Source organism: Aptenodytes forsteri, unplaced genomic scaffold (genome assembly GCF_000699145.1).
Source record: "Aptenodytes forsteri isolate BGI_AS27 unplaced genomic scaffold, ASM69914v1 Scaffold256, whole genome shotgun sequence".
NCBI lineage: Eukaryota > Metazoa > Chordata > Aves > Sphenisciformes > Spheniscidae > Aptenodytes > Aptenodytes forsteri.
The window spans coordinates 2,013,003-2,040,265 of record NW_008795021.1 but is presented as its reverse complement, the minus strand read 5'-3'; the positions used below and the strand labels follow the sequence as shown (position 1 = coordinate 2,040,265).

Here is a 27,263-nt window from a genome sequence, read left to right as displayed (position 1 = left end):
TGCCGCCGGCCAAGCTCGGGACGCCGCGGCGCCCCTGTGCTTCCACCTCGATAGCGCACTGGTCGGGGCTCTCATAGGTAATAACGGCCGCACCCCCACTACCCGGGGTGCTTGGCCCCCTGAGGTAAGCGGGTGGGGGAGGGCGAGAGGACCCGGCCGCGGCGAGGTTTGTTCGTGTGGGGCCCTAACCGTCCCTCTGTGCCCGAGGAGGTGCATCGCTGCCTTCCGTCTCCCTGGCTGTGGAAGGGCCCCAGTGCCTTGTGATCCCCTTACATCTTTCTCGCCTGGGGATGGCAGGATGCTTTTGCAGAGTACTGGCTGAGGAGTGGAGCTCTCCCGCTCACCAGGGTAGCCAAGCTTTTCCTCCCTAAAGTGGTTGGGTTGATGTCTGTTTCCCATGGCCACCAGTCTGTAAGTGGGCTGAAGCCCCTCTTTAGTCACGTGGAGGAAGGGTGGCTTGAGCTGGTTTTGCTGCTCCAGCTCTTCAGCTGAGGTGCCTTCCCCTGCCACACGCACCTTGTGTTTTGTTAAATTGCCAAAAACGTTACCTGCGTTTACCAATAGTTTGGAGTCGCAAATTCTTTTATTTATGGATGCATGCACGCATATGAAGGTTTTAGGTTTTGGTCACAACCAAAATACTTACAGTTACCGTGTGTAGTTTTTGACAGCTTGGCCTAAATCTCTCCAATACCTGCCATGTATCTTTATAACAGGTCAGGGTGGAACTAAAATAAGAGAACTTGAGGATTCTTCGGGTTCCAGAATAAAGGTACCATGTGCTGTATGTCATCCAAGCCTGGACTCTGTTGGGAACATACTTGGTTTTACTTTCATGTAAAGCAGAGTTACTGCAGCAAGTTGAAGAGTGTTGCAAATAGCTACAATAATTCTTCTCTTTGACAAGAATTGGTAAAAAGGAAGTGGAATTGAGGGTTTAACTTGACTGGTATATGAAAGTAGGAAAAGCTTACTGATTTTTCTTTCCCCCCCTTAAGTATGCATTAATTTCCCTTTCTTTTAGATAGGGAATTAAAGGGCCTTTACCTGAGAAGTTCAAATTCAGAAAAAAATCAAAGACTGTTTTCAGTATATGTTCTTCTATAATGTTTATCTTCGCAGTATTAAAAAAAACTCAGTAAGGTTTTATGAACATAGGTTATAAGGGGAACTTACGAAGCTGAAGTAAAGATTTTTGGCAGCGTTGCTGTGCAAAACAAAGCCAAGATGTTGATTGACGATGCTGTTGCAAGATCGGGACAAAACTACATTAGAGGTGGGACTGAGAAAGGTAAGAAATGTGTTCTGGGGGAGAAAAAAAAAAGGCTGTGGATTGTCTTTCCATATATTTGGTAGTTTGCTGGAGTGTTTTTATATTGTTAGTATTTTACCGAAGTGAATTAAGTTTCACCTTGTTCTTGGACAATGGCATAGCTCCTTAAAACAGAAATATCTAGACATCTTCCCTTCTCAGCTATGAACAATTTCCCCCCCTCAAACTGCCAGACTTCAGTGAAAATCTGTTCCTTTGTGTTTTCAACAATTTGAATGAATGCAGAATGTTATACTAGTTTCTTGCATTATCAGTCCCATTCCCCCAAAATACAAGTACTGGTTCTAGTTTAAGTTTTAATGTAGTATCTGTGCAGTATTAAAATTCAACAAGCGTCTATAAATGTAGTCTGTAAAGCAAATGTACTGATTATAGCATGGACAATGCTGACTTCTTACTATTTTCATGGGAAGTTGGCATTTAAGATTTGATGTTGCACATCATGCCTCACTTTACTAGGCTTTATTTTGTTAACTTTGTCTGTTACGTGGATATATAAGTAACAATTGTATGTTGAGATGCTGCTTATGTTATTGGTATTCGTCTTGTTTGCCTGTGCAAAAAGTCATTGGGAGCACATACAACATCCATCATAATTGTTGATCTGAGGCACTGATGAGGAAGAAGGGATCTGAGAGTTGTGTTCCAGCGTTAGAATAAGGAATGGAGTAGTTGTGAGTTTTGATTTTAGAAGTGCCCCAGAAGGTGGATGAGCGTGTTTCAAGAGGCTAGAAATAGTTAACACTTCCTTAGTATGTGTGACTGTGTCTTCCCCATGTTTCCTGTTTTTCCAGTAATACATAATTGTGTTGCCATTTATATCTTCAGTGTAAAACCTTTCTTTCTTAAGAAGTGTTAGCCTCGTCAAAAAAGAGGTATAGAGTGTAACTACACTGGGACTTTATTGTGGTGACATTGGACGCTTTAGAAGTAAACTGTGCTCTTGTAGCTGTTAAAAATAAAGCTTTCTGTCTGCATATCATCTACTGGGTTCACAAGATTTTCAAAAGCCTGCTGCATAACAAGCCTTATTTATAGCTGGAGAAGCAGCATTTTGGAACCTGTCATTGCTTTCTTTAAGTAGCTAAAGATGTTGAAATGCTTCTTTTTTTATCAGAACTGGATTTGTACAGGTTTTACTGATGTTTCAGGCTAAGACCTAGGGAAGAAATTTCTATTTAAATGCTTCATGTCCATTCAAAATCACATAAGAGGCCTAACAACAGATAAAGAAAATAAGGTATTTGTTTTGAGGGGAGTTCGCCCCCACCCTCTGACAGATTCCGTCAAACAGCAGCATTTTGGTACTAACTCCACAGGAAAAACCTTGGACGTTATCAAGAGTGAAAACAACCCAAAGAAATCGGTGATTAACTGGGCCTCTCTTCGAGAAAACAAAGCTAAATATGAAGCTATGAAGTGGGCAGGTTAGTTTAAAAATTTTGATTGTATGGTACTTGTCTTCATATGATAAATCTGTTGAATGCTTAAACATTTTTAATTTTTGCTTTGAGATGACTGAATCTTTCAATGTCCAAATTAGTTAAGTATTTGCAGTGAAGTGACCATGTCAGCATTTCTCAGCATGGTCATGGAGGACACTGTAGTTGCTTACTTAAACTTACTACTCAATTGGTATTTTTACTTCATCCTTTGAAAACGCTGTTGTTTTGTGCGTGGTCGCAGCAAAAATCTGAGAACTGTTAAATATTATACTATATATGTTAGTAGAAATTACTTTGGAACTTGAAATGTGGGGAGGTAGTTCTTTTGCAGATACTCTGTTTGTCTCAGCCTTTGTCTTTTATATGAACAACAATAGTCTTCCACTGCTTTTGACTGATCTCCTAGTACAAGGCACTGTCTGGGTTTTGGGATTTCCATCTTAAGCTTTAGCAGACTTACCCTGAATCTGTAGCATTTCTTACTGACTCAAGTTTACTTTTTCTGATTGTTTAAGACTTGCCTCCGATTGAGAAAAACTTCTATAAAGAATCATCAAGGACTGCATCTATGTCACAAGAAGAAGTGGAATTGTGGCGGTAAGATCATTTCTATAGGGAATCATCTGCTTGGTAAAAATAATTATTAAGGTATAAAGTCCAGAAAGTGGAAGATAAAATACTGAGACAGAAGCATTAATCTTAGAGTCTTGTAATAACTTAGATCTTCTTATGAGCTCTTTCTTAGGAGTTAAACAATAACTAGCAGATGAGATTATATTAGTTGGTTGGGAAATTAACTGTAGGGATTAGCTGCTTCTCTAAAAGTGTTTGATCTAGTTGACTTTCAGAAGGGAAAAAAATCAAGACAGTTCATTGGCTTTTGGCTGTTTCTTTGCATTTCATGAGACAGCATGTTCATGTTTTCTAGGTCCTTCCAAATATTATTGTTCACATGTTGAATACCTCTTGGCTGCCATTTTTTTCCCATATATTTTAGTCAAATACCATCTTCAGAACAAATTTCAACTTCTATTACTGTTGTCTTCCTGTCTGTGTATCTATCTTGTCTTTGCAAGTACATCCTGGTGAGTACGTGCCTCAGTTACCTGTATCCGTTCATTTTGATCCAGCAATCTACATCATTACTTTGCAAGAAAAGCAGATTGTCTGTTTCAAGTGATCGGTAATAGTTTCAACCCTTTTCAGTAGTTCTGATGAAGTTGGTAAATGTTCTTGAAGTGTTACTTTTATTACTTTTCTTTTTGCGCGGTGTCTGGTTTTGCTCTTGCACGCCCACCAGAGAAACTTTGCCACAGTGAGCGAAGCATGGAATTGACACCTGTTTCGTTAAAGTATATGTACGTGTTATTGTTCAAGCTAGTCAAGAGCAACAGAAGGTTGTTCTGTAGGCTCAGAACATGCATTGAGGAATAGCGCTTGTGTGATAAAGGAATGGCTTTTTTTTCCTTTTTCATCTAATCTGTATGCTTTAAGGAAAAAGACAGTAATTGAAAAAAAAAAAAAAAATTGTAAACATGAGGAGAGGTTGAATTACCCGTTCTTTTCCTAGCCCACACCCCACTTGAAGTAAGACTATTTGCTGAATGGAATCTTTAGAAGAGTACAGGACTGGAATGAAGATAAACTATTTATGCATATTCATACCTCTTAATTGGGGGGAGCGTCAGAACCTCAATTTTTAATGTAGCTTTTTGTGTGTGGTGTTGTGTTTTGGGGTTTGTTTGTTTGTTTTTTGATGTTTTGGGTTTGGGTGGGTTTTTTTTTTTTTTTTGGAGCTTGTCTTACTGACCACGTTCTTTTTTCTAAATTGTTCTGTTTGTGTTTTCTAGAGTGTCCAGGGAGCTACTCTGAAAATATTTCGGGAAGGCTTTTGTCAGAATATAGGGTTCTGACAAAGAAGTCCAATCCATTCCTATGAGTTCTAGGTTGTCTTTAGGTTTAAAAATTTGTCACAGTTATTTAATTTGTAATAGAGTATATTTAAAGTCTAATATGACAGGACTGCAGTTCATGTTAATATCCATATATAACTTCAAATTAGTCATTCTTAAGAAAGAATGGTAATTGATGGCTCCAGGAGAAGTGTTTCTGTAGTAAGGCTTTCTTAAAAGTTAGAAGAATACTTATAAGTCTCATTCAAGAGCCTGAACTTGTTTTTTGTTGTTCCAGAAATTTAAAAAAAAAAAGTCAGAAAGGCAGTCTTTTAGCTCTAATTTTTCAGATAATGAGGCTTTAAAGCAATTGCACTTCTCTAATTCTATACAGGAAAGAAAATAATAATATAATTTGTGATGACTTAAAAGAAGGTGAAAAGCGCTGCATTCCCAATCCTGTTTGTAAATTTGAAGATGTATTTGATCATTATCCTGATGTTATGGCTAATATAAGAAAAGTTGGTTTTCAAAAACCTACACCAATTCAGGTACTTCTTCAATTTTGATGACTCTTTAACTGAAGCTTAAGAGAAAAGTACATTTAAGTATTTGTTGTTTTATGTTAGTCCCAGGCATGGCCAATCATACTCCAAGGAATTGATCTTATTGGTATAGCACAGACTGGTACTGGGAAGACACTAGCGTACTTAATGCCTGGATTCATTCACTTGACTTCACAACCAATGTAAGGACTACTCACATGTCTGACTTGTTTAGCTGTGGATACTTCCCCCCCATCATCCCCCATGTGGTGGTTTTCTAGTAAAGAAGATAATTTTTTTCCAATTTATGATTTATTATAGACCTGGTGGAATAAGTACCAAATTTGTCACCATAGATTCCCTTAGTAGCAGTGTACTGAGAAAGTCTAGAACAGCATAAAAATATTCAATGTCAGATGTGATGGACTTTGCCTAGCCTTATATACCCACAGTCTAAAGATGCTTTATTGCAGATCCAGAGATCAGCGTGGGGGGCCAGGAATGTTAGTCCTTGCTCCCACTCGAGAACTGGCACTTCAAGTACAAGCAGAGTGTTCAAAGTACATGTACAAAGGAATTAAAAGGTAATCTTATTTGTCACTTGCTTTTTAAGTATTTTTTTCCTACCACTTGTGGCTTAATTCACCTACTAAAATAATTACATTTGCTAAGAGAGGAGGGGAAGGTAGTAAATGCAGAGTTCATATTTTCCCAGTTTTTAGAATGCCTGTTTTGACTACTCATGGTGAAAATCTATTTCTTACATAGTTGGAGTTCTCTGTGTTATAGCTTTCTCTGTTGTTTCTTGTCCTTCTGTGTGGACAGCTGAAAAGAGTCTGGCTGTGTCTTCTTGGCACCTTGCTGTTAGGTAGCTGTAGACAGCAATAAGATCTCCCTGAGCCTTCTCCTCTTCAGGCTGAACAAATCTGGTTACCAGCTTCTCACGTCATGCACTCCGTCCTCTTGACCATCTTGGTAGCTGCTTGCTGGGCTTGCTCCAGTATGGATATGTCTGTCCTGTAATAGAGGTGGGGGGTACAAAAACTGGATATTGTCCTTGAGGTGTGGTCTCACAAGTACTGAATAAAGGGGAATAATGAGTTCGCTCAGCCTGCTGGCTACCTTCTCCAGTAGTACACAGCTGGCTTTCTTTTCTGTGGGGTTACGCTGCTGAATAATGTTCAGTTTCTTGCCCACCCAAGTCTCTTCTGCAAAGCCATCTTCTAGCATGTTGGCCCTCAGCTGTGGGGTAATTCCATCCCCATCCTTGCTTTTGTTGAACTTCATGGGATTCTGTCAGCCCATTTCTCTAGCCTATTGTGGTCCTTCTGAGTAACAGCCTAGCCCTCTAGTGTATCGACTGCTCCCCCAATTTGGTTTCATCCACAAACCTGCTGAGAGTGTAGGTCTTCATTTAAGCTGTTAAACAGACATTACTGTACTCCAAAACTTAGTTTTAGGGCTCTCTGGTAACTTTGTATAGCATTCAGAATTAGTCTTGTAGTCATCAAATACTGAAATGTACATTCTGCTTTCTTCCCAAAAATACTAAGGAGTTTTACAGAGCGTGTTAAGTTTGTGTGTAAGCCTAATCCCTTATCGAGTGCGTTGATGGTTTTAACAGGAAAAACATCTGACTTTTGATGGTACTGTTTAGAAAATCATGCATCCTTTCATACGTTCATCTATTTTTGGTGTGAATATTTTCAGAATAGCCCAAAACATACTCGTAGCTTAATAGCTATCTTCCTTCCTTTCATGATTACTTTCACTGCAGTTTCAGCAGAAAGCTAATGCTGAACTGATGAGGGAGTATCATTCAGTGTTAAGTCCACTATTTACTGTGATACTGTCAGTCACACTTACTGTATTCCTTCCTCTTGGTAATACCAGATGATACTCTTTAAAATGAATCAACATGGTGGCATTTATTTTGAAAAAGATTGACTTTAGTTGAACCGTAATACACTGCTTTCATAAAACACTTTATTTTTCAGTATTTGCATATATGGTGGTGGGGACCGAAAAGGACAGATCGACGTGGTTACCAAAGGTGTGGATATTGTTATTGCTACTCCTGGCAGACTGAATGATCTTCAAATGAACAACTTCATAAATTTGAAGAGCATAACATACTTGGCAAGTAGCTGATACGGAATGAGTAATGCACCAGTTGCGAAATGGTTGGCTTAGTGTGAACTTAATCTTTAATGAAGTTTTCTTTAAACTTTTTAAGTCTTAATTACAGTATATCTTAACATTGAGATTGCTGTTGGGGGGATGGTTCATAGTTACCGTAATTGCATTGCAGATGTGAGATATTCCCTAGAAAAAAAGTAAAATAGGCTTCTGGCGCAGTAAGCATTTTAAAGATGCTAAATTGTTATCTCACATTACTGATGTTTGCTGTTTTAAAGTTCATGTTGTCAAGATCAGTTATTAGTGGATGAAATGCCTTTCCCAAGTTGTCTTTTCATTTTCTTTTAAATGTTACCAATGACTCAGGTTCTTACTAGAACTTGTGCAGTAAGCACCAGTGGCAAACAGATATTTAAATGTCTGGATGACTGACTTTCTTTTGATCTCAGTGGGAAAATAGCCATGTAAACATTGTTATGAATCCTTATGTCTTCATTTCGTTCCTGCCTCTTGCTGTGCTGGACACTTAAAACCGTTGCTATTTTGTAATATACTTTCATATATTCAAATTATTTCTGAGTTGTCTGTTTAACTGGTGACTTGTTGCCTAGTTTGACAATTTGGCCTGCTTTCCCTCCCTTGTCTCCACCCCCACTCCCTGCAAAGGGTTAAACACTCATTGTGCTGTAACAAGTTAGCTCCAATTCTAGCTAATACTTGTGAGCTTACTGGCAAGGCCAGTGGTGGTATAGCATCACTAGACACTTGGCCATCTGGGAAAAAAAAGAATATTATTGGAAAGAGTAGCCTCATGTAGAAGAGAAACATGTAATCGCTAAGCAGAAGGAAGAAAGGCCTGAAAACCTGCTTTCTGAGAACTATAGGAACATTAGTAATCTTTCTCTACCAAAGTGAAGTATGGTCATACTGCAAGCACACACTGCTTTGTAAATCAAAGAATATGTATGTAACCAAAATCAGATGTTTCAGTATGTGCAGGATATACTGTAGTATGACATTACTAAAAAGAATTAGCTATCAAATTGAAAACTATGATGATGTAAAGCAGGAGAAAACCATTTGTTGTTGTACTACTAGCAGTCAAATATTTTCAAAAGATTGAAACCAGTGCAAGGACCGTGTTTTGTGAAGTGGTTAATGTCTCATGCCTCAGACTTCCTGGAAATGCTGTGCTTCTTTAGGTCCCATATGAAAAGTTGGATACGCAAAATTCTATTTTTTTTAATGTTACCATATATTTTTCCTTGCACTGTCTTGTACTTTTTAATATATAAGATGTTTTCTGTTTCCACAGCTTCATTGTCAATTTTCAGCCAACAAATAATTTAATTTTGCAGCCTTATTTCAGAGAAGAGAGGGTTATTAGATTTCAACTTTAACACCTTGGATGAAGAATGCTCTTCATTGAAGAGCTTCATTTACAGTTTCCGTTTAAAGATATTGATGAGTCTTGTGAATGCACCCAAAGTGCACTGAGTATTATTTGCTGATATTATATAATTGTTTCCCAAAGGACTTCCAAGGTCAGAGACTGGGATACAATTGTTTGTTTAAAAAAAAATACAAACAAAAAACAAACTCTGTTAGAGTTAATTATATTTGAATATACACTGTACAGAAGGTGAACTGGAGGCAGGGAATTTGTCTTCTTGCCTGACAGAACCATCAAGTGAGTTGCAGCCTTGATTCAGACTTTTAGGAACCCATTTATTCAAGATAAGCTGCTGTTTTTCATGATTTCAGAAGAAAGACTAGGAAATTCTGTCATATATGGCCTTTTGATCATTTACAATACGTCATTTGAAGATTGTTTTCTGTTTTGCTGTGTCCAGTGTAAATCGGTATTCATTCATCAGTAATCCATGTGCTTTTTTCTTTTGACTTTATGCTCATAAAGCAGAAGTAGGGGAATTGGAGTTGTGCATGAATAATAGGGAAGCATTTAGAGGAAAGAGTATACTAAAAAAAAAAAAATACAAATCATGAAGTAGGATATAGAAAGTAGATTAGAGTAGTCTTTTTATTCTTCAAATACAAAAAAATAGTGTAAGACTTACCAGTAAGTATTTAAAGCAGAAGAAAGAAAATAACTTTCACACGAAGAACTGACTTGTAAGAATTTCTTGCCAAAAATAGAACTGAAATGAATAATAGTAACAAACAAGTAAATATGTATAGATAACAAAAAATGTAAGATTATGTTAGCTGGGGGGAGATTTAGCTTATAAACCAGGACCCAGCTATGAGGCGTTTGGAAAAAATAGTGCTAGTATCTATCTTATATCTATTACAGCCTTTATTCTTTATTAAGCAGCTCCCAGAAATAAGGAAAGTAAACTTCAACTACCCTGATCCATCTAATACACATACTTACATGCTTTCTGCTCCCTTTCCAGCAAAGTACCAGCGTGCTTAATAGCTTAGAAAGCTTCTGCTGCTGAAAGGGGCATAATAGCCAACTCGTATATATAAAATTAGTGATGTTTCAGCCTTGCCATTGTATTAGAATCCAAGTAATTACTGACATCTCCATGAGTCCTTTGAAAATAAAGAGAATTAAATCAAGAACGAGAATTCTTATCTCCTGTCTCTCAGCTGATGATTTGTTATTATTTCAGATATTTACATAGATAATGTACTAAAAACCTTTAATAGAATAAAACATCTGAAAAGAATGGAGCAGCAAAACCAGGACAGTAGAAAGGGATTGTCATCAAAGTCTTATGTTTCCACCTAAGTGACTAGAAAATGTCAATACTTAAAAGCATGATCCATATAACTGATGTATATAAACTCTATTTGAAAATTAAAGGAGAAAAATCAGTCTTGGATGGCAGCCTTCTTCCTTCGTATGTCAATGTTTTCAGAGTCTCAAGTGTGCTTGCGTATTAGAAAAAAGATCAGTTCCAAATAGTTGTACTCAGACCTTCAGCTCACTTGTTCTCTTTTGGTTTTTTTACCAGATGAAACAAGTTCGAGCTCTGGGAGTTCTGCAGTGTCCTAGTGTGAGCCAGAATGTACCGTCTGGCTTTATTCTTACTTCTAATGAGGAACTAAATTAATAACTGATATATTAGTCTGGTATGAGATCTCTAACAAGGTAGAAATGAGATTTCCCCTTTAAATTACTAAACATTTCTTACCTGAAAGTGTGTTGTGTGGGGTCCCCCCCCCAGGTTTGGTTGGCTTTGGTTTTGTTGGTTTTTTTTTTTCTGGTGGGGTTTTTTTTTAATTCTGTGCTTAATTTTAGGTACCAACCAAAATATTGTTGAAACAAACAGTTGTTTCTTCTTCATTGACTTTAAGTGCTCTTAAAGGTGCTGTGGATTTTCTTCTGCCTGCAAATGTATTACTAAATGAAAAAGCTTCAAGGAAATTGAGGAGGTGAAATAGAAGTTGAACGGGTTTTGCAATACATTACGGAGTGGATTCTGCAATTAAAATTGTTGCCATTAAAATGGTCTGCTATGTAATGCCTTGCTGAAACCCTTATCTAAGGAACTAGACATAATAAATAACCTTGTTCTGAGCAGGTTTTAGATGAGGCTGACAGAATGTTGGATATGGGATTTGAACCTCAGATAATGAAGATCCTAATAGATGTGCGGCCTGACAGACAAACTGTTATGACAAGGTATGTGAACATAATAGTGCTCAGTACTTGAACACTGTAAAGGCAAGGTTACTGAACAAGTTAACTGCAAAACAAATGTGTCAGTTTTAATAAAACTTGTATTAGCCTAAATGGGAATGGCATCAGTTTTCTTCCTAATTCTGTTTAGTCAGTCCTAATGAGTCATTTGACAATTTTATTTTCATTTCTTACCCCTTATCTGATGTTTTGCATTAACTATAGAAACAACTGAGTTCTTCCCAAAAAGGAAGGTGTCCTGGGAGTGCTAGAATTTGCCATATCAATTTGAAATGCCAATTTCCACTTCTCCATCTGGGACCAAACGTGCATCCTAACCTTCTGATCAGTATCTGTGCTAATCTGTACCTGGATTAATTTTGAAATTATGCAGCTTTTGGGAGCTTAACAATAGAATATCCCAACAATAATTTTTGTTATTGTATTTTGCATTGGAGCTGTTGTTTTAGAGAGAAAAACAGACTAGAAGCTTTCTTCTTGGGTATTATTGAACTACTAAACTCACTTTTGGCTTCATTAGAAAGGCTCCATAACTGTTGCCTGTACTTTTAACCTAGAAAGTTATCTTTAAAGCTTGAGTGCTGTCTACTAAGAACTTCTTAAGATTATTTCTAAATGTTATATAAGCTCACTACTGTTAGTGCATACTCAAGTGTTTCACTGGTGTATAAGAAAGAAAGGAAAGAAGAATGTGATGAAATTAATGAATTGGAGAAGATTTTGCATTCTGTTTTCATGTGTGCGTTTTCCTCTTCACCTCCTGTTTAGTGCTACGTGGCCTGATGGTGTTCGTCGCCTAGCGAAATCCTATTTGAAAAATCCTATGATTGTATATGTTGGCACTCTTGACTTAGCAGTAAGTCATTCTGTTCTTTTTTTTTTTTTTTTTTTTTTTTTCTTTTGGAGAAGAACCTACAGTTAAACCACGAAATACTTTGCTTGTAACTGTATGTAAGTAAATGCATGTAACTTCAAAATCAATCCAAACTTTCAAAAAACAGCTCCATATTACTCTTTTAAAGCTTCATTAGAAGTTTAGAAAGAACTAAAAAAAAAAAGTAGAAAAGAACTTTGTTCTTATGTTTCTGTAACAAGATCTTGAAGTCCTAGATCTTCAGTAGAAGATGTCACAAGCGGCATGTATCAATCAAATTGAAGTTTGAATATTGTACTTCACAGTGCCACGTGTTCTTGCCTGAACCTTTGTGCAGCCTTTCTTCTGTTCAGCAAGTTCTTGTTCCTTACTTTTCCTTCTGAAGGTCGTCTTTCTAATGCGTACAGATACTTATCTGGATCTGTGTTTCTTAACTGCTGCTTTCTCAAAGAGAGTGGAAGCTCTCTACTAAACTCCTGGAGGGCACTTGTCTAGAGCAGAAACCTACATGTTAGAGTAAGAACTGTCTTTAAAGTCCAAAACTTCTAATGTGTAGATGTAGTTGCATACTTGTCATGCTTGCGCAGCTATGTGTAGTTGGCTTCAGTACCAGCAGAATTTACAGAAATAGTAGTTCTTCCAAGATCTCCGCATCCTGGTCCAGAGATTGCTTTCAGTTTGGTTCTTAAATTACGAAGTTTTCCTTTTCAGTTCCACTTTTTGAGTGATAGGGAATGAGGAAACTTAGTGTCCAATACACTTTTAGGTAGAAATAGGGGGAAAATGTACTTTTCATCTGTTCTGTTCAGAAGTGCTTTTGTCAAAGGGCATTACTTGTCAAAGACAGAGGATTGGAATTTGAAAGATAGCAACTGCTAATGCAGCTCTCTTGTCTAATGCATTCATCTCTTTTACAGGAGATTCTCTTAATTGAAGAGGTGACCTCTGGGGTGGAGGGGGGAAGGGTTCCCATGTGGAGAGAGAATCTTTATATGTACTTGACTGATTCTTCAGCCCTTGCTGCAAGATCATGATGCAGTGCCATGAGAATGTCTAGACCTTTGTACTACTTATATAGTATACCTTAAACATTCTATGGCAACCTTCAAATATAATGGAGTAAAGTTTTTTGTTTTTTTTTTTTAATTAACAAACTGTTGTTGGAAGAATTGGACATAACTGATAATTTCAAATAGATAACAATCTTCCTTAAAAGCTTGTCCTTTCAAGTAAGACTGCCATTGTTCCAACTTGCTCTGGAGTAACATAAAATATACTCAAATTAAGTACTTCAATCTGATTTTCACTAATATTAGGAATAATTATTTCACCTCACTAGTCTGTTCATCTGTACCTTCTAAATCTCTGCAAATACATGATTTGGCAAACTGCTTAAAAATAAATTTTTACTATTCCTCTAAAGCAACTAGGAAACAACAAATAAATCTGCATTGTTTGAACTCCAAAGTGATGTATATTTTGGTTTTAAAATAGTTTTTCATGGTATCATGTTACTAATTTTATAACATCGTAATATGGGAATTAACAGAAAAAATATTATTCAAATCTGTTTCTACTTAACATGCCTTTTTGCTGTTTAACAGGCAGTAAATACAGTAGAACAGAGAGTTATTGTTATCACCGAGGAGGAAAAGAGAACTTTCATGCAATACTTCATTGACTCTATGAAGCCAAAAGATAAGGTCATCATTTTTGTGGGAAAAAAACTTACGTATGTAATCACTTCCCAGTATTACATCTGTTCACTTTTTTCTAACAGAAGTACTGGATAGTTTCTTAGTTCACATAATAATTACTAAATGTAACAGCTCTTGTCAGCAATGTGTTGGTAGTAGTAGTATTTTTATTTATTTATTTATTCATTCCTCCAGACTGACTGGTAGTTTGTATCCTTTTTAATATCATTCGTGGTGGTGGTGGTAAATCTCAATTTCACATAGTTAAAGTAGATATTAAGATTCTTGGGGATACATTAATGTGATGTACTGTTTACTTTCATATGAATACAAGACCTGATTGGTGGAGGGTGGTAGTCATTGTACTGTATATGAGCTTTTTGAGTGAACAACACAAAAATCATCTATTATATAAATAAAAGCAAACATTTATGTGGGGAATAGTCTTGCTTTCATACTGTTTTATAATAAATACCAGCTGACCTAGGTGGGGTTTTGTCCTTAGGCACACGTTTAGCTTTTGTTGTCACTATCTTTTGGATCTAAATCTAGATGCTGCGCTTACTTCTTTTTAAGAACCATTGTTTTATTTCATCCTAGAGCTGATGACTTAGCAAGTGACTTTGGTCTCCAAGGAATTCCAGTACAGTCACTTCATGGTAACAGGGAGCAGTGTGATCGAGAACAGGCTTTAGATGACTTCAAGAAAGGTATGTTTGTACCGAAGTACTGGTTTGTTTAGCCCGGGTTTTTAAAGCTTGTCATGTGCAGAACTTTGTCTGTTTGTAAGTGCCACGTCTCTTCAGTACCATTGAAATGAAAATATCAAAGAGCTCTGAATGATATGGTTACTTTGTTAATTTGACAAAAAAAACCAGCAAACAAGAAGAGATTGCTCTTCAATAAAATTTGGAATGTCTAAGCGTTAAATAATTTAAAGTAAGGCTTATTTTATTTTTGAAAACTCTGTGGAAAAGTCAATATTGTGTTAGTCTACAGAATGGTAAATGTAAGTGTCAAATGATGGTGCTTTCAGTGAAACAGTTCTGCTCTTGATTATGCCAGTAGGGTTATACTTTGGGGTTATGTGATCACATGCTAATAAAACACAGAGTAGCCCTATGATAAGGATGCCAGCTGAGAATATAGTTGCTGAAGTCTTCTGTTCTTTTCGGACTCTTTATATCAGCTAGGCATGTTTCTTGGTTCTCCTGCACCCTGCTGTTCTACTTGTGAAATACAAATAACAGTAAAATGACATTTTGAGTGCTTACTTATCACCTCGTGTTTGAAGCTAACTCAGTGTGACGTGCAACAAGAGTATTTTTCCTTTATGTGTTAAGAATAAGTGCATTATACACTAGAAAACCAATAGACAGGAGTATATTTTCTGTTTATTCCATAAACTCCCATTCTCTCTCCGTTGTACTTATTTTAGGCAAAGTCAGAATACTGGTAGCTACTGACTTAGCATCCCGTGGCCTTGATGTGCATGATATTACTCATGTTTTTAACTTTGACTTCCCTCGCAACATTGAAGAATATGTTCATAGAGTAGGTCGTACTGGAAGAGCAGGGTAAGTGTTTACAAGAAAATAGTAATATATTGTCAATATTTTATGCACTGCATGGGTGTTTCTCTTGTCAAGTGCTAGAGCTACAGGTGATGTGGAGTGGGGGAGTGAAGACTCCAGAGTCTATCAAAAGTATGTTTCGGATAGTAACACGCTGCTTTATTTTGAAATTAGTTCACTATTAAATTTAAGGCAAACAAGTTTTCCACTTTTCTGTTATTTCATTGAAGGGGATGGGAATGAGGGATGTTTGAAAGCTGGTTTAAATGTGGGGAAGAATTACAATTAAAAACAACTTCTGTGTAGATACTCTGAAATGTTATGTCCTTGTTTCTCTCTTCGTGAGCCGCTGAGTTGTTTAGTTTCCTAGACAGCCCATTGGGAAAAACATATAAATTCAAAGTTTTCAGCCTATCATGGTGGTATGGTTTGGTGTTGGGACTTTCGAATGCTGCAGGTTGGCACAAGTGTGATTTTTTTTTTTTCTTGTGTGTTTATTTTAATCATGACATGAATGTATGTCTCTTCATACTTAAATATGTTGTCTTTATGCTAGGTTTATTGTCTAAAAGTCTGAATTAGTTGTGCCTTTGCTCCATTTTAGGTGAATTGCCATATTCTGATCTTTATGAAAAGTTGCTTTCTGTCATGTGCATAGTAAATACTCAAGCCAGTTTTATCTACCAGTTCAATAATATTGCCTGTAGTATAATTTATTACTGTATAGGTCAGTAGGAAAAGCCTAGCAGCAGCAGTTTTGAAGATCAACAGTTATTTCATTCCTTCTTCAGACGTACTGGGGAGGCAGTAACGCTTGTCACGAAGAATGATTGGAGGGTTGCATCTGAGCTGATTGACATTCTGGAAAGAGCAAACCAAGTAAGAATACGTCTTACTGGGTAAGATTTATACTGGTTCTGGGTTACCACCTGAAACGGCTCATGAAGGTCTAAGCCTACTTAGACCTTTCTTGGTAAGTGTTTGTAGTGTCTTGGGGAAAAAAACGAGTACTTAAGTATCTCTTGTCCTGGGTATCCTTAGCTGTGTGTTTTACCTTACAGATGAGTCCCAGAAAAGAACAGGGAACTCTTAATCAAAGCCTTCCATGTCCAAAGAAAAAGTAACTAACATACACACACACATAGGGGTCTGCAGAGGAATAATATGATCCATTTTATTTCATAATATTTTATTCCAGTATTTCACTTCTGGACACATGTACCAATGTTCTTGTTTAACAGTGTAAATATTAACAATATTTATATCAGAAGAAACTCAACTATCTTTCAGTTTATTATATCTGACAGTTGTGATAGCTTGGAAAAGTACATGCAGATATCTTTCTTACAGATGTTTGTAAATAGTATGGGAAATTGGACTGGAATGTGATTTGTTTCCTTATTTTAAAGAAACTTTTTTTTCTTGCTACCATATCTGAGAAGCCAGAGACAATTATGTTGCTGTTTCTTGCTGTAACAAGAAACAGTATTTTGCCTGACTTATAGTAAAACCCCAGTTCATGCCCTGACTTAAGTTGAAATTCTTTCTTTTTTTTTTTATTATTATTTGGGGGGATGGGAGTTTGAGTACAAACCAAATGGCTTTTACCTAGGACCTGTGATTGTTACTGTGGACACTTACTCAAACTTTAAACCCTGAGTTAGAACTTCACCTAAATCTTCTGTTTTACAACTCTTCTTTGAAAGATGTTATGCCACTTATTGCAAACCTGATAAGATGCTTTTGAGGGAGGGGAAAAAAAAACCCAACAACCAAGAGTTGTCCCCTAATAATTTCTTAAAGTTGCAGGTGGGGGGGGCAGGGCATGTTTTGGTTGGTTGGGGTTTTGGGGGTTTGTTTGTTTTGTGTTGTTGGGGGTTTGGGGGTTTGTTGGGTGGTTGTTGGGGGGGGGGGTTGGCTTTTGGTTTGTGGGGTTTTTTTGGTTTTGTTTTTGGGGTTGGGGGGGGGTTTTTTTTTTTTTTTTTTTTTTTTAGAAAATGTAAGAGATTAAACCAGTAATGATAATTTGAAGCCACTTAAATAGAACTTGGAGGTGCCTTATTCTGTATTCTGAGTCAGCCGTTAGTATCCGTGCCTTGTCTACTGCTGCAGAGTGTAAAGTCCCCAAACTTTTTTAACATGTGATAGTTCAACCGGGAACGGGTCTCTGAGTTCAGAGGAGAAAAGAGCATCTCTGAATCCTTACTTTCAAGGGTAACTGTTAGTCACAGCATTCTCAAACTTTTAGTTATAGCTGATAGAAGGGAAGTATCCATACAGGCGGGGGTTTTTCCCCCCCATGACAGTGAAAGTACCATTACTTCAGTCTGAAAGCATCATGTAAAAGGGAAGGAGAGTGACTGAAAACATGATCTGAATGTTCGGAATACTTCAATTTCAAAATGAGTAAGGTGCATTTGTTAGCCAGATGTTTTCCATGATTTTGAATGTACAGATAATCTCCCTAAAGAAAAACAGGCAGAACAGAAAGATTTCTGTATCACGCTGTGGGGATCTTTTTATATATATATATATATAGCTTATATAATAATAATAATATAATAAGCTTAATAAAGCTTATTAAGAAGCATGGACAAGATTTATTAGGGAATCAGGTGGAAAAACACTGATCTCTGTAATACCAAGAAGAGTGTTACATATAAATTATGGCATCTTTATTCTTGTCTGTTTTCTCATTTGGACTACCATACCTAGCTTATATGTTTAGCAGATACACAGATTGTCCCTCTAAAAATCTTAACAAAGCACTAGTACTGGATACTACCTCACTGAGATTTTTATGTTCTGTATCCTGGCTTCTTCCCGCTCTTTCCTTGTGCCTGCTCAAAAACTGCTCTCGCAAGAAATTGTTGCAGTTTTAGTTGGAATAAATTCTGTGTCATGCTGTAGGAGAGGATCTGATCTGACACTGAGGAAGAAAATTATCCAGTGTTTCAAGCGGATACTAATGTTGTCTCGTTACTTCTATCTCTAGTGACACAAGTCTGTAAGTGACTTCCAGCTAGAGAGATGCATCATTCTTCACGTTGTTTTTAAAGTGTCTAAAATGTAGGCAGAATAGACTGTTTCATAGGCATCCTGTTCTATGGACTCCTGACAACCAGGGCAGCTGTTTACCAGTAAGGGCAATTCAGCATGTAAAATATGTACTAGCGAGCTGACTCTCATGCCAGCTTGAGAAAAGTTGCCGATAGCAAACGGCAAGCATTGCTGAATTACAAAGCCTGACAAAAGAAGTTGGAACTGGAGTTGGAACCTTCCTTCTCCACCAGGCCCTTTGTCCTGGATGCATTCTTCACCTGTTCAAGCATTGCCAGGTCTAGGTGTTTCTAAGGAGATGTAAATATTTAAATTAGTTTGTACTGTACTGTTTGCACTGTATTCGTGCCACTCGTGAAGGGACAAGCTGCAGAGACTGAGCAGTCACATTAATCTCATGCTCACACGTGCTGCAGAAGCTTGCTCTTCACTCTGTGATCAGGAAACTGATTCTGGACTGGGTATCTTCTACCTGCTGCACGGCTACATGCTGTAGCAGATTGCTGAAGCAGGCCGGTTTTGATAGATGAGTGGTCTAAAACATCTTCTGACAGTACAGTCACCCGTACTGCTTTTTGTAGTAAACATTGCATTAATGTCTGCATTATGCCTGATCTGGTTTAAGAAGACTTGTTGGACGCTGCCTTTGTTCCATGGTCTATAAGAATGGTATGTGTTTTTTTTTCTTTCATTCAGTGATCAGCGTCACTTAACCTAATAAAGTCTGTCTGTAATTCTTTGCATCTGGCCTCAGTCCTTCCGAACATGAGTAACTCTGAGGTGACAGTGTGTGCTGACGATACTATTCACCTCCTTTTCCACATAATTACAAACATGCCAAAAAACACTGTGGATCTTGGTAAGATGCCCTCCTGACCTTGCAGTGGTGGGAGAACTGACCACTTTCTCTCGCCCTTCTTTTCTTGTCTTTTTAGCTTTGTTTTATCCATGTGAGAACCCTTCCTATGGCAACGCTTTCTTTAAGTACCAAAGTTTCTCTTCAGAGGCTCTTAAAACTTCCAAAAGGAATTTAATATCAATCATAAGTGTGACATTCAAATATATATAGTATGGTATCACCTTTTAGTGGCATTGGACATTTTTTTCCAGCAGTCCGTTATCACTGAAAGATACATTTCTATCTGAAATAATGCTTTAATGAGCTGGTTATATGTTGTCATCAGATATGGTGATACTAGCATACATATGCAATTGAAAATCCAGGGACACTGTGCTGATTATTTTTCAGTATATTTCAGTATAATTTTATGTAAAAAGATTTCTCCATGCATCTCTACAGAAAAGACAATCTGCAAAGTGACAGGAGCCAGATAAATAAGAATATCAAGTTTGGGAACATACAAATCGATAGCATTTTTGTAAAGCAGGGTCTAAAAGTTTAGATTTATTTAAAACTGACCTTTTCTTGTACTGCTTTCTTATCAGGTAGTTCCTAATGAGCTTATTGCAATGGCAGAAAGATACAAACAATTTCAAATCAGAAAAGAAATTGAAAAGGATATACGAAGACCTCCGAGAAAGCCCTCAAAATAACTGTAATCCCTTGAAGATACTGAAACAAAGTAAGTGATTATAGTTAGTGTTAGCATCTATGGGCTTGAATTTAGAAGTTTCTCTTCAGTTGATTGTTTTCTGTACCTTTCCTATTTAAATAAAATGCATTTTAACAAGTGGCTTAGAAAAGAAAACTGGATTAACTTTATATAGAAATAAATCTAGTTTTGCACTTGGACACTATTTTCACTTAAGAAAAATTAATTTCATTATTTCTTCTTGTTTGATGTGCATAGCTTCTAAAGCCATTATCTACCGGTTAAAAACAAATATTGTTTTGTGCATAGCTTCTAAAGCCATTATCTACCGGTTAAAAACAAATATTGTGGGTTTGTTTGGTGGGGTTTTTTTTGTTGTTGTTAAATGCAGTATTACATATTCTTATATTACATATATACGTATATATGTGTATATACATAATTACATATTTACATATAAAAATGTAAAAGATAATTTTTCCTTTTATTTTCAGAGAACTGGATTAGTGAATGTGGGCAATGTTTGTCAGTGTGGCTTCAAAATACTCTTGCATTGATACACCATATCTGCCAGTGGTATGCAAAAGTATTTCCAAGGATAACTTAGTTATTTGAAAACTGCTATTTGCAGTAACTGATGTTTGCTGAAGCAAGTATTTTTTTTAGTCATTTTTGTTAAGACTTGTGTCTCAAGCTTTCTTTTGAGAGAAGTCTGCATTTCCTCCTAATGGAGGAGAGCATAACAAGATGTGTTCGTGGCTAACTGGAAAAAAAAAAAAACAGCTTCTACTTTTCTCATGGATGGACTTTTCTAGCTGAAGGAAGAAAAACAGAGTTTACTAGAGCAACGTTAACAAAGAAGAAAAAATACATTTGAAGGTCAGCTTTTATTCCCTTCAGATAAAGTTGATTGAAATTTTACATTTGGATGTCAGATTCTGTCACACAGACTGCTAATGATAATGGGGTATGTTTTCACTCTTTGGAAGTTATACGGGAAGGAGCTATTCCTTCATTTGATGCTTGGTCTGAACTTGTGTTTACTCATGTGTCATGTGAGTAAATTAAAAACTAATAAACTGAATCTAGTGAGAGGAGAATATTTTAGTAAAATTATTCTCTAAATGTTCTTCTCACCTTCCCTCTTTTTTTATTTGCTCGTAACTGAGGTGAAATCTGGGCATTATTTAAGCCAATAGGTTATTTTGCCTTCAAAAAGTAGGCTAAAAATACCCTTTCCCATAGCTTCTTTAAGAAAAAGCAAAAGATGTATTTATTTACAGCACAGGAGTTCCCAAATGCTGTGTATTTATCACCTGCATAATTTTAGTAATAGGAAATATTATTATTTTTTCCTAACACACATACTCTTCAACATAAGAAAAACTGAGCTGAACTCTGATTCCGAGAACGTCAGATTCATGCTGCATTTTGGTTTTGATAACCTTTCACATGGAGACTCTTCCTCTTTGGTACGGGTTGAAGATAAATTTCTTTTTACAAGATTCGTCACACAAATGCTCATTGGCACAATAACTTTTACTGTGTTGCAGCACATTAGATAACGATCGCTTCCCGTCCAAAGTCCAGTGAAGAGACTAATTTCCAAAGCAATTCTGAAGACTCAAAAGATAAGTTACTTCAGGAACTTCATATTTTTTTGATACTGTATTCTCTCTCTGCTCACTGTTGCTGGTGATTGTCGTCTGCAAAAAGTCTTCATCCACCCAGTTGATCTGGAGAAGTTGTTCTGGTTTATGTCAAAGTAACTCCAGTGACCTTTTTTCTTTTGAAAGCAAGAGTGTATTTTGGATATTCTGCAGTGGATTTTCATTTTAAATAAAATTGTCATTTTTCACTTTACCCAGTCATTGATGCCTTTATATTTGGAATTGTAGAAATTACATGTGGGAGATTAACTATTGCAAATTCTTCTATATGTTCTTAGTATACCTTGAAGATATTTTGCAGGTGACTTCTACATTTGGATAGGGAAGGTAAGTATCACTTAAAACGTCCCACTTCTTTGAAGGGTTATTGCTAAGCAGCGTGACTGAAATATGCAATTCTCTCTTGGTGTTCTTGATTTTTGTTTTGGTTTTTTGTAGTATCAGACTACTGAGGAGTGACTTAAGGTGCAGAACTTCTGGTTTTAAATATGAAAATCTACACAATTAGATAATTACTGTAAACTATTTTTTTTATACTTCTCCTGAAATATTGGGAATCCATTGTTCCACTCTTTGTTTATTAGTTCTAAAAGGAAATTACTGCTTGCTTTATTTTCCAGGCTGAGCAAGTTGTATTGGGGAATAAAAAAGTGGGGCAGATGAGACTTTTGCAGGCAATCCACAAAATATTTCAGATATTTCTGAAAGCAGTGATCCAGGTCTCCTGAATGCCAGTCTGCGTCATTTGGCCACGTGACACATGAGTGGAAAAAAGCAGTTTTGACATGATATGAGCAGAATTTTTCCAACTCTTTTGTATGTGTTATTTTAAGTTGCTCTAGAAGATACTTCAGAAGCTTAAGGCAAGCTTTCCTGTTAAATAAATAAGAATTTATTAGGTGCTTTCTACATAGTCAGTTCTGAGTATGTATTTTAGATATTTACATACACATTATTCATGAAAGCAATAAAAATGTTATTACTCCGATAGAGTAACATTTTCAATAACGTTTTGAATTAAATCTGAAATTAAGTGCAGCAATAGGCTGGATAATCTTTGAATTAGTGCGTATGAAGTCAGATTCTAGCAATGAAGGATTTCTACTTTAAACAATAGTTTTTGTGCATGCACCACTTCACCGGTAGCCACAGCAACACAGAAATACAGTCTGTTGGTCAGCAGCGTGCTTACCCAGTACAGTCTCCCAGTTGCAGATGCTACCGGTGTAACATGAACTCGGAGCACTGCTTAAGATTAAAGCTGCCCTTTCGGCTTGGATTTACACTGAAGAAAATGTAAATCTGTGGCACGCCACGAGGGGAAGAGGTGTATGTACAGTTTAATACACTGCTAGGTAGGGGCATAGCATGACTGATAATACTCATAAAGCAAAGACAAAGAATTACGCATTAGTTCTCTTGTGACTTTCTCGATTCAGTGTAAGATGTAATTAAGTAAACTAAAGTTGGTTTGCCATTAAGGAGGTTCTGTACCTCACATGGGTTTTGTTCTTTCTCTTCGAAGAAATGTGGAAACCAGTTTTTATTGGAGTGAAAAATCACACTTGTTCATCCTGATTGCATTCAGCAGTTCTTTTCTCAGCATCATTTTAGAAATTGCCTTGGTATGAAGTATAATTTTGTTCCCAAAGCTCAGAAAGCTGAGTCATCAGACTTTTAAGCTGGTTCTTCTAAACAGGACTGAGTTTGGGAAAGATTATTCAACAAGTCTCATCTTTTTGCTTTCTAAGGCAAGTCTGGAGTGTAAACCTGCAATGTGATTTGTCTCCACCTCTCATTGAGTAAATGCAAGTCAGACGTTCAGCACGTACATGCAATGTTGTACCGCTGTGGAACAATGATGCATAAAAGCCTTATTCTTGCTCCCTATGATGAGTAATTAGTCTTAGATCAAATTCTTAAGTGTTAAACTTAAAATCATAGAATCATTAAGGTTGGAAAAGACCCCTAAGATCATTGAGTCCAACCGTCGACCCAACACCACCATGCCCACTAAACCATGTCCCTAAGCGCCTCATCTACTCGTCTTTTAAATACCTCCAGGGATGGGGACTCCACCACCTCCCTGGGCAGCCTCTTCCAATGTTTAACCACTCTTTCAGTAAAGACATTTTTCCTCATGTCCAATCTAAACCTCCCCTGGCGCAACTTGAGGCCATTTCCTCTCGTCCTATCAAGACAGTGTCCTATTAGACAGTGCTAGCGTGGCTCACACAGGCTTAAAGTGAAATATTCATATGAAATACCAACCTACAGCACTTTGGTCCATCAGACTCACAACATGTCTTTGAGCTGCCGTGGTTGTTCAGCATGGCCTTCTCAATGTGTGAGAAAGAGAGTCGCCAGGTGTTTCCTAAAGTTGAGTACAAGATTGTTAAAGTGTTACACAGCAGTAAGTACTGGTGTCTGTAACTAGGAAAAAAAAAAGACACTTTTTATAATTGACTTAATTTTAAATACCAGCAATTTCTTTGCACTTTAAAAAAAAAAAAATCCCAATTCAGTGACTACAATTAGTTAATTCCTCCTTAATTCCCCAGCTGCTCCACACAAAGACAACCAGAACGTTATTAATATAGGACATAGTTAAAGCATCCAAACAATTAACTATATTCTTAAGGATGTTTGGATTTACTTTAAGCTTAATTCTGAACTTCCCTGCATTTGTTGAACATGATTTGGGGAATTGCACTACTCGTAGAAATCTACTACCTTTCAATTTCTGTTCTGTATTATTAGCCTTACTGTGTAACCATTCTGGTTTGAACAAAAAAATCTCCACTATTGGTTTCAATTTCTTTGTGCAACTAATATGCTTGTGAGTTTGTCTCAGGTAAGGTTTATTTTTGTTCTTCTGGTAATGTTTCTGAAAACAATGATTAACATAGCTCAACCCCCTGTTTTTAAAAGGCCAGTGATAATTTTTTTTCTTCTTTAGAGAAGTTAGACTGTTTCCCTTGCCTGTTTGGTTCAGTTACGCTTTGCATTACATTTTCACAGGAAGAGATAGCCCAGCAGAGCAGTAATGACTTATTTGGCATCATTAAGGTGGGCATGCTAATTTAAAAAAAAATACCAGATTGCCTGAACTCTTTTTGCTGAAATCATCAGTTCTCATAATGCAATGACAAGTTGGGATGTTTCCGCAAACTAACATAGGCTTGGCGTGACAGTGGTCTGCAGAAAAAAAAATGTAGCTATACCAGAGTTCAATAAGAAATAATGTATCTTGCTAGAAAAGTACACGGTTTACTTCCTGCAGAACTATGTAACTTGTGTATACAGTCCCACTTACAGGGACGTTGCCTGCCTTTTTAGAAATCGCCCTTTAATTTACTTTCTTTTCTTACAAAGCAAAGGAGTGGATGTTGCTGTTAAGTACAGCACTAGCACAGGAACGGTCTATAGTCGTGTTCTGACTTAGATTTAACATAACGCCCTTGGGAACGGTTAGTATACAGCCTGGCAGAGCAGTTTTGTCTTCAGATTTCAGTACAGGACAAGCGGTGTCACAAATCTGGTATTTTAAAAGAGGGATTTCGCTTGTCTTTGATCTGGATATATCCAGGATAAGAGAAAGATCTGTACCTTGAAGGCAGAATACTGAACAGACTATGGATACCCTTTTTATAGCACTTGTAAGTGATCAAGTTGTAGAGAAGATATTTCATAACTTAGATTTATTGTCTCTATTTGAGGTACCTCTTAGAACCTTTTCGTTTTTGTTTTGTTTGGCTACTAAATACAGTGATTTATTTCTGAACTCTCCCCTGACTTTTCTTCCCAGCCACTGTTCAATTTTGAGGCCATTCTGTGTGCTGGGCGGCCAGCTCTGCTGAACTTCCAAAGTCAAGATGATGTCCACTGATATTTCTGCTGGAGGATTTTTGATCTGAAGAGTTATTGCAGGGCTGCCAGCCTTTCTCCTTTTCACAGTTACTTCCACATCTAGTAACAAAGAAGAAAGTCATTTTTTTTTAATACATATTTATATATTAAAACTTTTTTTTTAACAATGTTAAGGTTTGAGTAATTAAGAGGAATTTATAATCGATCAAAAGAAATACCTGGGTGCAGTCACTGGCTCTTTATCCTACAGGATACGGATTTTAAATAAAACATTAAGAAGGCCTGTTGAGGAGTTCTATGAAATAAGGAACACTCTTCCTGAACTGCTGTGTTTGCTTGATTTGATATGTCTACAGAATCAGAAATACAGTAATGTTTTCCGATGAACTGCTTCACTGTTGAAAACACAGACTGAAGAGATTTGGCCACAATGCGTCTGAAGGCTTCGGAGAAAAAGAGCACCCTAAAGGGGAATGTGATTTCTATATAGATAGATATAAAATATTAGGTAACGTATGAAAGAAAGCTCCTCCTTTTGCTACCAGTTCAGCAAATGGCTCTTCATATACGGCAGACAGATTCAAAATATATAGGTCATGTAGAAAGTAGCAAGCACGCAACAGAAACTGTAATATTCATTATTTTTATATGGAAGGAAGATTGCATAGTAGAACAATAGGTTAATCACATAATATGATTAGTTTTGATGTATTTGTGACGATTCTTAGCGCAAGAGCAAACTTGAGATACCGGGGACAGGAGGTGTTACAGTTATAGCTATGTTACCGCAATAGTGCGGGGAAAGGGGCGGAGTGGGGCGGGGGGGGGGGGAATCACATTTTATTAACAGGGCAATGCATATGCACAGTGTAATTGGATTTTTAGCACTCCTAGGTGAAGTTTGTGCTCTCATACTTACTTTTAATGTTTTTTACTTCTTGTTTAATAATTTCTCTTAGTGCTTGAAGCATTTTAAAGGCTGATAATTTTCCATCTTCATCTAAAAACTTGGACAAATGCTTTTCTTTCGGATTTCTTTTGAATGTTAGATAATAATAGGCTCCAGTGTCATCGCATTCATCAAGCTGAAGTCTTGAAATGGGCATTACAAGCATGATGTCAAACTCATTTGGTTCAGATATCTGCCAAGTATGAGAATACAATAGTCAATGCGCAACTTAGGTTTTATCGTCTTCAGGCTTTTATAAGGGCTGCGGTTTTATCTATAACTGCCTTGGTTTTACTTTTCATGTCTGGTGTGAAATATGAGCTTATTTCTGTGGATTTGTATTACAAGATTGCTGTGCATTCGAGTAGAGAAGAGCAATTTACTGAGAGCAGTTCATTTCCCAGCTTTCCAACTTACTAATTTTTAAGAGTTTTAAGATTGCTAAGCGGTTCTGAGTAATGCGTAAGTGCTGATCGTAGACATCTTTTTGCACATAGGAATCAGCCGTGAGGAAAAAAAAAATGCATTGCTATGCCTGAAGCTGGTTTAAAAAAAAAAAAAAGTTTGACTTTGTTTCTGATTGAGCTGGAATCAGAAAAAAGGTATTGCTATTTCTCCTGCTTTTTGAAAAAGCTATAAGCTAAAACTATAAACTAAAAATTGGCACGGAGCCTTTCATGCAGTGCTATGCCCCGCTCGTCCTCCGGTTACACTGGGCTTACCTGCGCGCTGTTGCCAGGGCAGGGGCTTGCTGCGGCTTTACAGCGAGTCCTGTTCAGGCAGTGTCTCTTACTAAACGCACTTGTATTCATCTTTCAGTAAGTTAGCTAGCTTATAATTAATTGTTGTTAACTAACGTAGTAATCCTTAAAGTCTCCTCTCGTCGGGATGGGCCAGCTTACAGCTGTTCTCAAGCGGCAGGAGCAGCGCGGAGCCGGCTGGCGCGAGGCGCCCGCCGCGCCCTCCGCTTGCCGGGCTCCGGGGCTCCA

The 27,263-nt window shown here is 37.1% G+C and overlaps 2 protein-coding genes across 2 annotated transcripts in view; one reads left to right on the top strand and one right to left on the bottom strand.

Annotated features, from left to right (window-relative positions):
• DDX43 (DEAD-box helicase 43) overlaps positions 1-19,860 on the top strand; it is a 20,864-nt gene extending 1,004 nt beyond the window's left edge. Inside the window, exons 2-17 of the mRNA XM_019471121.1 lie at positions 15-77; positions 717-772; positions 1,159-1,291; positions 2,614-2,760; positions 3,294-3,375; positions 5,065-5,221; positions 5,300-5,418; positions 5,689-5,799; positions 7,213-7,354; positions 10,909-11,009; positions 11,796-11,883; positions 13,506-13,633; positions 14,199-14,308; positions 15,037-15,175; positions 15,964-16,051; positions 19,679-19,860. Coding sequence (XP_019326666.1) covers positions 15-77; positions 717-772; positions 1,159-1,291; positions 2,614-2,760; positions 3,294-3,375; positions 5,065-5,221; positions 5,300-5,418; positions 5,689-5,799; positions 7,213-7,354; positions 10,909-11,009; positions 11,796-11,883; positions 13,506-13,633; positions 14,199-14,308; positions 15,037-15,175; positions 15,964-16,051; positions 19,679-19,786 — 1,772 coding nt within the window. The 3' untranslated portion in view covers positions 19,787-19,860. The remainder of the gene's footprint in view (positions 1-14; positions 78-716; positions 773-1,158; positions 1,292-2,613; positions 2,761-3,293; positions 3,376-5,064; positions 5,222-5,299; positions 5,419-5,688; positions 5,800-7,212; positions 7,355-10,908; positions 11,010-11,795; positions 11,884-13,505; positions 13,634-14,198; positions 14,309-15,036; positions 15,176-15,963; positions 16,052-19,678) is intronic.
• A 1,621-nt stretch (positions 19,861-21,481) lies between these two features.
• MB21D1 (Mab-21 domain containing 1) lies at positions 21,482-27,086 on the bottom strand. The gene is made up of 5 exons (XM_009275796.2): positions 26,997-27,086; positions 26,245-26,467; positions 25,179-25,424; positions 23,727-23,829; positions 21,482-22,328 (listed from the first exon to the last, which is right to left on the bottom strand). The coding sequence occupies exons 1-5, from the start codon at positions 27,084-27,086 to the stop codon at positions 21,968-21,970; spliced, it is 1,023 nt and encodes a 340-aa protein (XP_009274071.1). The 3' UTR covers positions 21,482-21,967.
• Between the last annotated feature and the right edge of the window lie 177 nt (positions 27,087-27,263).